General features: G+C 72.4%; 1 protein-coding gene across 1 annotated transcript in view; it reads right to left on the reverse strand.

The window, feature by feature from the left end:
• Positions 1–7,864: 7,864 nt before the first annotated feature.
• Positions 7,865–10,085, reverse strand: part of FOXH1 (forkhead box H1) — a 2,736-nt gene continuing 515 nt past the window's right edge. The window contains 3 exon segments of the mRNA XM_075705095.1: positions 7,865–8,179; positions 8,181–8,486; positions 8,488–8,601. Coding sequence (XP_075561210.1) covers positions 7,865–8,179; positions 8,181–8,486; positions 8,488–8,601 — 735 coding nt within the window.

The raw sequence follows: 10,085 nt of genomic DNA on the forward strand, positions 1-10,085 counted from the left end.
CCCAACCCCCAGTGCTCCCAGCCCCAGTGCCCCCAGTGCCCCCAGTGCTCCCAGTCCCAGCCCCCAGTGCCCCCAGTGCTCCCAGTCCCAACCCCCAGTGCTCCCAGCCCCAGTGCCCCCAGTGCCCCCAGTGCTCCCAGTCCCAACCCCCAGTGCCCCCAGCCCCAGTGCCCCCAGTGCCCCCAGTGCTCCCAGTCCCAACCCCCAGTGCTCCCAGCCCCAGTGCCCCCAGTGCCCCCAGTGCTCCCAGTCCCAACCCCCAGTGCCCCCAGCCCCAGTGCCCCCAGTGCTCCCAGTCCCAACCCCCAGTGCTCCCAGCCCCAGTGCCCCCAGTGCCCCCAGTGCCCCCAGTGCTCCCAGTCCCAACCCCCAGTGCTCCCAGCCCCAGTGCCCCCAGTGCCCCCAGTGCTCCCACTCCCAACCCCCAGTGCTCCCAGCCCCAGTGCCCCCAGTGCCCCCAGTGCTCCCAGTCCCAACCCCCAGTGCTCCCAGCCCCAGTGCCCCCAGTGCCCCCAGTGCTCCCAGTCCCAACCCCCAGTGCCCCCAGTGCTCCCAGTCCCAACCCCCAGTGCTCCCAGCCCCAGTGCCCCCAGTGCCCCCAGTGCTCCCAGTCCCAACCCCCAGTGCCCCCAGTGCTCCCACTCCCAACCCCCAGTGCTCCCAGCCCCAGTGCCCCCAGTGCTCCCAGTCCCAACCCCCAGTGCTCCCAGCCCCAGTGCCCCCAGTGCCCCCAGTGCTCCCAGTCCCAACCCCCAGTGCTCCCAGCCCCAGTGCCCCCAGTGCCCCCAGTGCTCCCAGTCCCAACCCCCAGTGCTCCCAGCCCCAGTGCCCCCAGTGCCCCCAGTGCTCCCACTCCCAACCCCCAGTGCTCCCAGCCCCAGTGCCCCCAGTGCCCCCAGTGCTCCCAGTCCCAACCCCCAGTGCTCCCAGCCCCAGTGCCCCCAGTGCCCCCAGTGCTCCCAGTCCCAACCCCCAGTGCCCCCAGTGCTCCCAGTCCCAACCCCCAGTGCTCCCAGCCCCAGTGCCCCCAGTGCTCCCAGTCCCAACCCCCAGTGCTCCCAGCCCCAGTGCCCCCAGTGCCCCCAGTGCTCCCAGTCCCAACCCCCAGTGCTCCCAGCCCCAGTGCCCCCAGTGCCCCCAGTGCTCCCAGTCCCAACCCCCAGTGCTCCCAGCCCCAGTGCCCCCAGTGCCCCCAGTGCTCCCAGTCCCAACCCCCAGTGCCCCCAGTGCTCCCAGTCCCAACCCCCAGTGCTCCCAGCCCCAGTGCCCCCAGTGCTCCCAGTCCCAACCCCCAGTGCTCCCAGCCCCAGTGCCCCCAGTGCCCCCAGTGCTCCCAGTCCCAGCCCCCAGTGCTCCCAGCCCCAGTGCCCCCAGTGCCCCCAGTGCTCCCAGTCCCAACCCCCAGTGCTCCCAGCCCCAGTGCCCCCAGTGCCCCCAGTGATCCCACTCCCAACCCCCAGTGCTCCCAGCCCCAGTGCCCCCAGTGCCCCCAGTGCTCCCAGTCCCAACCCCCAGTGCTCCCAGCCCCAGTGCCCCCAGTGCCCCCAGTGCTCCCAGTCCCAACCCCCAGTGCCCCCAGTGCTCCCAGTCCCAACCCCCAGTGCTCCCAGCCCCAGTGCCCCCAGTGCTCCCAGTCCCAACCCCCAGTGCTCCCAGCCCCAGTGCCCCCAGTGCCCCCAGTGCTCCCAGTCCCAACCCCCAGTGCTCCCAGCCCCAGTGCCCCCAGTGCCCCCAGTGCTCCCAGTCCCAACCCCCAGTGCTCCCAGCCCCAGTGCCCCCAGTGCCCCCAGTGCTCCCAGTCCCAACCCCCAGTGCCCCCAGTGCTCCCAGTCCCAACCCCCAGTGCTCCCAGCCCCAGTGCCCCCAGTGCTCCCAGTCCCAACCCCCAGTGCTCCCAGCCCCAGTGCCCCCAGTGCCACCAGTGCTCCCACTCCCAACCCCCAGTGCTCCCAGCCCCAGTGCCCCCAGTGCCCCCAGTGCTCCCAGTCCCAACCCCCAGTGCCCCCAGTGCTCCCAGTCCCAACCCCCAGTGCTCCCAGCCCCAGTGCCCCCAGTGCCCCCAGTGCTCCCAGTCCCAACCCCCAGTGCCCCCAGTGCTCCCAGTCCCAACCCCCAGTGCTCCCAGCCCCAGTGCCCCCAGTGCCCCCAGTGCTCCCAGTCCCAACCCCCAGTGCCCCCAGTGCTCCCAGTCCCAACCCCCAGTGCTCCCAGCCCCAGTGCCCCCAGTGCTCCCAGTCCCAACCCCCAGTGCTCCCAGCCCCAGTGCCCCCAGTGCCCCCAGTGCTCCCAGTCCCAACCCCCAGTGCTCCCAGCCCCAGTGCCCCCAGTGCCCCCAGTGCTCCCAGTCCCAACCCCCAGTGCTCCCAGCCCCAGTGCCCCCAGTGCCCCCAGTGCTCCCAGTCCCAACCCCCAGTGCTCCCAGCCCCAGTGCCCCCAGTGCCCCCAGTGCTCCCAGTCCCAACCCCCAGTGCTCCCAGCCCCAGTGCCCCCAGTGCCCCCAGTGCTCCCAGTCCCAACCCCCAGTGCCCCCAGTGCTCCCACTCCCAACCCCCAGTGCTCCCAGCCCCAGTGCCCCCAGTGCTCCCAGTCCCAACCCCCAGTGCTCCCAGCCCCAGTGCCCCCAGTGCCCCCAGTGCTCCCACTCCCAACCCCCAGTGCTCCCAGCCCCAGTGCCCCCAGTGCCCCCAGTGCTCCCACTCCCAACCCCCAGTGCCCCCAGTGCTCCCAGTCCCAACCCCCAGTGCTCCCAGCCCCAGTGCCCCCAGTGCCCCCAGTGCTCCCAGTCCCAACCCCCAGTGCCCCCAGTGCTCCCAGTCCCAACCCCCAGTGCTCCCAGCCCCAGTGCCCCCAGTGCCCCCAGTGCTCCCAGTCCCAACCCCCAGTGCTCCCAGCCCCAGTGCCCCCAGTGCCCCCAGTGCTCCCAGTCCCAACCCCCAGTGCCCCCAGTGCTCCCAGTCCCAACCCCCAGTGCTCCCAGCCCCAGTGCCCCCAGTGCTCCCAGTCCCAACCCCCAGTGCTCCCAGCCCCAGTGCCCCCAGTGCCCCCAGTGCTCCCACTCCCAACCCCCAGTGCTCCCAGCCCCAGTGCCCCCAGTGCCCCCAGTGCTCCCACTCCCAACCCCCAGTGCTCCCAGCCCCAGTGCCCCCAGTGCCCCCAGTGCTCCCAGTCCCAACCCCCAGTGCCCCCAGTGCTCCCACTCCCAACCCCCAGTGCTCCCAGCCCCAGTGCCCCCAGTGCTCCCAGTCCCAACCCCCAGTGCTCCCAGCCCCAGTGCCCCCAGTGCCCCCAGTGCTCCCAGTCCCAGCCCCCAGTGCTCCCAGCCCCAGTGCCCCCAGTGCCCCCAGTGCTCCCAGTCCCAACCCCCAGTGCTCCCAGCCCCAGTGCCCCCAGTGCCCCCAGTGCTCCCAGTCCCAACCCCCAGTGCTCCCAGCCCCAGTGCCCCCAGTGCCCCCAGTGCTCCCAGTCCCAACCCCCAGTGCTCCCAGCCCCAGTGCCCCCAGTGCCCCCAGTGCTCCCAGTCCCAACCCCCAGTGCCCCCAGTGCTCCCAGTCCCAACCCCCAGTGCTCCCAGCCCCAGTGCCCCCAGTGCTCCCAGTCCCAACCCCCAGTGCTCCCAGCCCCAGTGCCCCCAGTGCCCCCAGTGCCCCCAGTGCTCCCAGTCCCAACCCCCAGTGCTCCCAGCCCCAGTGCCCCCAGTGCCCCCAGTGCTCCCAGTCCCAACCCCCAGTGCTCCCAGCCCCAGTGCCCCCAGTGCCCCCAGTGCTCCCAGCCCCAGTGCCCCCAGTGCCCCCAGTGCTCCCAGTCCCAGCCCCCAGTGCTCCCAGCCCCAGTGCCCCCAGTGCCCCCAGTGCTCCCAGTCCCAACCCCCAGTGCTCCCAGCCCCAGTGCCCCCAGTGCCCCCAGTGCTCCCACTCCCAACCCCCAGTGCTCCCAGCCCCAGTGCCCCCAGTGCCCCCAGTGCTCCCAGTCCCAACCCCCAGTGCTCCCAGCCCCAGTGCCCCCAGTGCCCCCAGTGCTCCCAGTCCCAACCCCCAGTGCCCCCAGCCCCAGTGCCCCCAGTGCTCCCAGTCCCAACCCCCAGTGCTCCCAGCCCCAGTGCCCCCAGTGCTCCCAGTCCCAACCCCCAGTGCTCCCAGCCCCAGTGCCCCCAGTGCCCCCAGTGCCCCCAGTGCTCCCAGTCCCAACCCCCAGTGCTCCCAGCCCCAGTGCCCCCAGTGCCCCCAGTGCTCCCAGTCCCAACCCCCAGTGCTCCCAGCCCCAGTGCCCCCAGTGCCCCCAGTGCTCCCAGTCCCAACCCCCAGTGCTCCCAGCCCCAGTGCCCCCAGTGCCCCCAGTGCTCCCAGTCCCAACCCCCAGTGCTCCCAGCCCCAGTGCCCCCAGTGCTCCCAGTCCCAACCCCCAGTGCTCCCAGCCCCAGTGCCCCCAGTGCCCCCAGTGCCCCCAGTGCTCCCAGTCCCAACCCCCAGTGCTCCCAGCCCCAGTGCCCCCAGTGCCCCCAGTGCTCCCAGTCCCAACCCCCAGTGCTCCCAGCCCCAGTGCCCCCAGTGCCCCCAGTGCTCCCAGCCCCAGTGCCCCCAGTGCCCCCAGTGCTCCCAGTCCCAGCCCCCAGCCCCATCCCCACCCCCCGGGGCCGCGGCCCCTTTGTTGTGCAAAGGCCCCGGCGCCGCCACCGGGGGGGGGGGGGGGGGGGGGGGGGGGGATGGGGGTCACGGGGGGGATGGGGTCACGGGGGGGTGGGGTCACAGGGGGTGGGGGTCACAGGGGTTGGGGTCACAGGGGGTGGGGGCAGGGGATGGGTGGGGGTCACAGGGGGGGATGGGGGTCACAGGGGATGGGTGGGGGGCAGGGGGGTTGGGGATGGGGGGCAGGGGTGGGGGTCACGGGGGATGGGGGTCACAGGGGTTGGGGTCACAGGGGATGGGGGCAGGGGGTGGGGTCACAGGGGGTGGGGTCACAGGGGTTGGGGGTCACAGGGGATGGGGGGCAGGGGGGGTGGGGATGGGGGGCACAGGGGATGGGAGCAGGGGTGGGGGTCACGGGGGATGGGGGGCAGGGGATGGGTGGGGGTCACGGGGGGTGGGGGTCACAGGGGGTGGGGTCACAGGGGGTGGGGGTCACAGGGGGTGGGGGCAGGGGATGGGTGGGGGTCACAGGGGGGGATGGGGGTCACAGGGGATGGGTGGGGGGCAGGGGGGTTGGGGATGGGGGGCAGGGGTGGGGGTCACGGGGGATGGGGGGCAGGGGATGGGTGGGGGTCACGGGGGGTGGGGGGCGGGGGGGTGGGGATGGGGGTCACAGGGGGTGGGGGTCACAGGGGGTGGGGTCACAGGGGGTGGGGGTCACAGGGGGTGGGGGCAGGGGATGGGTGGGGGTCACAGGGGGGGATGGGGGTCACAGGGGATGGGTGGGGGGCAGGGGGGGTGGGGATGGGGGGCAGGGGGTGGGGGTCACAGGGGATGGGGGGCGGGGGGGTGGGGGTCATAGGGGATGGGGTCACAGGGGGTGGGGGTCACAGGGGGTGGGGGGCACAGGAGATGGGGGCAGGGGATGGGTGGGGGTCACAGGGGGGGATGGGGGTCACAGGGGATGGGTGGGGGGCAGGGGGGGTGGGGATGGGGTCAGGGGGTGGGGGTCACAGGGGATGGGGGGCAGGGGGGGTGGGGATGGGGGCAGGGGATGGGGGTCGGGGGGGTTGGGGTGCTACAGGGCTCCGGGCTGGGGGGGGTCACCCATCCCCACCCCCCCATGACACCCCAGCACCCATCCCCGCCCCCCCCCGACACCCCAGCACCCATCAGTGCCACCGCTGCTCTTTATTGGGGCCCTTTGGGGGGGTACGGGGGGGTGCTGGGGGGGTGCTGGGGTCACTTATGGGTGCTGGGGGGGCGAATGGGTGCAGGGGGGCCCGAATGGGTGCTGGGGGGGCTGAATGGGTGCTGGGGGGGGCTAATGGGTGCTGGGGTCACTTATGGGTGCTGGGGGTGGCTGAATGGGTGCTGAGGGGGGCGAATGGGTGCTGGGGGGTCTGAGTGGGTGCTGGAGGGGGCTGAGTGGGTGCAGGGGATTCCAAATGGGTGCTGGGGGGGGCTGAATGGGTGCTGGGGGGTCTGAGTGGGTGCTGGGGGGGTCTGAATGGGTGCAGGGGGGCCCGAATGGGTGCTGGGGGGTCTGAATGGGTGCAGGGGGGCCCGAATGGGTGCAGGGGGGCCCGAATGGGTGCTGGGGGGGGGCTGAGTGGGTGCTGGGGGTTCCAAATGGGTGCTGGGGGGGGGCTGAGTGGGTGCTGGGGGGCCCAAATGGGTGCTGGGGGGGGGCTGAGTGGGTGCTGGGGGGGCTGAGTGGGTGCTGGGGGGTCTGAATGGGTGCAGGGGGTTCCAAATGGGTGCTGGGGGGTCTGAATGGGTGCAGGGGGGCCCGAATGGGTGCTGGGGGGTCTGAATGGGTGCAGGGGGGCCCGAATGGGTGCTGGGGGGGGCTGAGTGGGTGCTGGGGGGTCTGAGTGGGTGCTGGGGGGGTCTGATGGGTGCAGGGCGTTCCAAATGGGTGCTGGGGGGTCTGAATGGGTGCAGGGGATTCCAAATGGATGCTGGGGGGGTCTGAATGGGTGCTGGGGGGCCCAAATGGGTGCAGGGTGTTCCAAATGGGTGCTGGGGGGGGGCTGAGTGGGTGCTGGGGGGTCTGAGTGGGTGCTGGGGGGGTCTGAATGGGTGCAGGGGGTTCCAAATGGGTGCTGGGGGGGGGCTGAGTGGGTGCTGGGGGTTCCAAATGGGTGCTGGGGGGGGGCTGAGTAGGTGCTGGGGGGCCCAAATGGGTGCTGGGGGGGGGCTGAGTGGGTGCTGGGGGGGCTGAGTGGGTGCTGGGGGGTCTGAATGGGTGCAGGGGGTTCCAAATGGGTGCTGGGGGGGTCTGAATGGGTGCAGGGGGCCCGAATGGGTGCTGGGGGGTCTGAATGGGTGCAGGGGGGCCCGAATGGGTGCTGGGGGGGGCTGAGTGGGTGCAGGGGGGCCCGAATGGGTGCAGGGGGGCCCGAATGGGTGCTGGGGGGGGCTGAGTGGGTGCTGGGGGGTCTGAGTGGGTGCTGGGGGGGTCTGATGGGTGCAGGGCGTTCCAAATGGGTGCTGGGGGGTCTGAATGGGTGCAGGGGATTCCAAATGGATGCTGGGGGGGTCTGAATGGGTGCTGGGGGGCCCAAATGGGTGCAGGGGGTTCCAAATGGGTGCTGGGGGGGGGCTGAGTGGGTGCTGGGGGGGGCTGAGTGGGTGCTGGGGGGGTCTGAATGGGTGCAGGGGTTCCAAATGGGTGCTGGGGGGGGGCTGAGTGGGTGCTGGGGGTTCCAAATGGGTGCTGGGGGGTCTGAATGGGTGCAGGGGGGCCCGAATGGGTGCTGGGGGGGGGCTGAGTGGGTGCTGGGGGGTCTGAGTGGGTGCTGGGGGGTCTGAATGGGTGCAGGGGGTTCCAAATGGGTGCTGGGGGGGGGGCTGAGTGGGTGCTGGGGGTTCCAAATGGGTGCTGGGGGGTCTGAATGGGTGCAGGGGGGCCCGAATGGGTGCTGGGGGGGGCTGAGTGGGTGCTGGGGGGTCTGAGTGGGTGCTGGGGGGTCTGAATGGGTGCAGGGGGTTCCAAATGGGTGCTGGGGGGGGGGCTGAGTGGGTGCTGGGGGGTTCCAAATGGGTGCTGGGGGGTCTGAATGGGTGCAGGGGGGCCCGAATGGGTGCTGGGGGGGGCTGAGTGGGTGCTGGGGGGTCTGAGTGGGTGCTGGGGGGGGTCTGAATGGGTGCAGGGGGTCCCACAGCCGCCTCCCTGCCCCCTCGGGGGTTCCCCAGCCCCCCTGGGGGGTCCCCAATTTCGGGGGGGGGGGTGGGCGCTAGCGGCGGAGCGCGGGGTGCCCGACGTCGCCGGGGTGGCTGAGCCAGACGTCGAAGACGCTTTTGTTGGGGGGCATGGCCTGCCCCCCCCCCATTTCGGCTTCAGGGGGGGTGCCGGCGGGTGGCGGGGGGCCGGGGGGCAGCACCCCCCACCGTAGGGCCAGGAAGGGGGGGCCGCTCGGGGGGGCGACGGCGTTGGGGGCCACGGCGTCGCTGTAGGAGGTGGGCAGCTGCCCCCAAAGCGGGGCGCGGGGACCCCCCCGGAGGTCGCCGCGGGGCCTGCCCGAGCCCCCCCCCGCAGCCATCTTGGGGGGTCCCCAAAGCGGGGGGCACCCAAGGGGGCGGCGGCGGGGCGGCGAGGCGGAGGAAGGGGGGGGCGCCCCATAAAGGGGTGCCGGGGGGCTCCCCCAGCGCCGGGGGGGGATCCCCCAATTTCCCGGAGGGTTCCCCCGCCTTTTCCGGGAATTCCTGGAGTAAGGAAGCGATGGAGAAAGCGGAGCGGGGGCGGCGGGCGGCGGGGGGCGGCGGGGGGTTAGGGGGAGGTTTGGGGGGCCCCCCCCAATTATAGGGGCGTCCCCGAAGGACGAAGGGGGCGAGGTCGCGGGCGAAAGCGGCCGCCCCCCGCCCCCCGCGCCACCGCCGTGTTCTGCAGCTTGAGGGCGGCCGGGGGGATGCGGCTCACGTCCACCGTCCAGTAGTTGCCCTTGGCCTTGGGCTTGGCCGGGTCCTTCAGGACCTGGGGGGGCAACGGCGTCAGCTGGGACCCCCCCCCCCCCCCCCCCCAGATGCGGCTGCACCCCGGGCTGGGGGCAGCCAGACCCCCCTGGAGTGGGGCTGCCCCCCTGGCTGCACCCCCAGGAGTGGGACCCCCCACCCAACTGCACCCCCAGGAATGGGACCCCTGGATGGGGACCCCCCCAGCTGCACCCCAAGAGTGGGACCCCCAGAGTGGGACCCCCACCCAACTGCACCCCCAGGAGTGGGACCCCCCACCCAACTGCACCCCCGGGAATGGGACCCCCTGGATGGGGACCCCCCCCGGCTGCACCCCAAGAGTGGGACCCCCACCCAACTGCACCCCCAGGAATGGGACCCCTGGATGGGGACCCCCCCGGCTGCACCCCAAGAGTGGGACCCCCACCCAACTGCACCCCCAGGAATGGACCCCTGGATGGGGACCCCCCCAGCTGCACCCCAAGAGTGGGACCCCCAGAGTGGGACCCCCACCCAACTGCACCCCCAGGAGTGGGACCCCCACCCAACTGCACCCCCGGGAATGGGACCCCTGGATGGGGACCCCCCCGGCTGCACCCCAAGAGTGGGACCCCCACCCCAACTGCACCCCCAGGAATGGGACCCCTGGATGGGGACCCCCCCAGCTGCACCCCAAGAGTGGGACCCCCAGAGTGGGACCCCCCACCCAACTGCACCCCCAGGAGTGGGACCCCCACCCAACTGCACCCCCGGGAATGGGACCCCTGGATGGGGACCCCCCCGGCTGCACCCCAAGAGTGGGACCCCCACCCAACTGCACCCCCAGAATGGGACCACCCTGGCTGCACCCCCAAGAGTGGGACCCCCAGAATGGGACCCCCCCACCCATGGCTGCACCCCCAAGAGTGGGACCCCCAGAGTGGGACCCCCACCCAACTGCACCCCCGGGAATGGGACCACCCTGGCTGCACCCCAAGAGTGGGACCCCCAGAGTGGGACCCCCACCCAACTGCACCCCCGGGAATGGGACCCCCAGAGTGGGACCCCCACCCAACTGCACCCCCGGGAATGGGACCCCTGGATGGGGACCCCCCCGGCTGCACCCCAAGAGTGGGACCCCCACCCAACTGCACCCCCAGAATGGGACCACCCTGGCTGCACCCCCAAGAGTGGGACCCCCAGAATGGGACCCCCCCACCCATGGCTGCACCCCCAAGAGTGGGACCCCCAGAGTGGAACCCCCACCCAACTGCACCCCCGGGAATGGGACCACCCTGGCTGCACCCCCAAGAGTGGGACCCCCAGAATGGGACCCCCCCACCCATGGCTGCACCCCCAAGAGTGGGACCCCCAGAGTGGGACCCCCACCCAACTGCACCCCCAGGAATGGGACCACCCTGGCTGCACCCCAAGAGTGGGACCCCCAGAGTGGGACCCCCCCACCCTTGGCTGCACCCCCAAGAGTGGGACCCCCACCCAACTGCACCCCCAGGAATGGGACCCCTG

This window comes from Pelecanus crispus, chromosome 2 (assembly GCF_030463565.1).
Source record: "Pelecanus crispus isolate bPelCri1 chromosome 2, bPelCri1.pri, whole genome shotgun sequence".
Taxonomy (NCBI): Eukaryota; Metazoa; Chordata; class Aves; order Pelecaniformes; family Pelecanidae; genus Pelecanus; species Pelecanus crispus.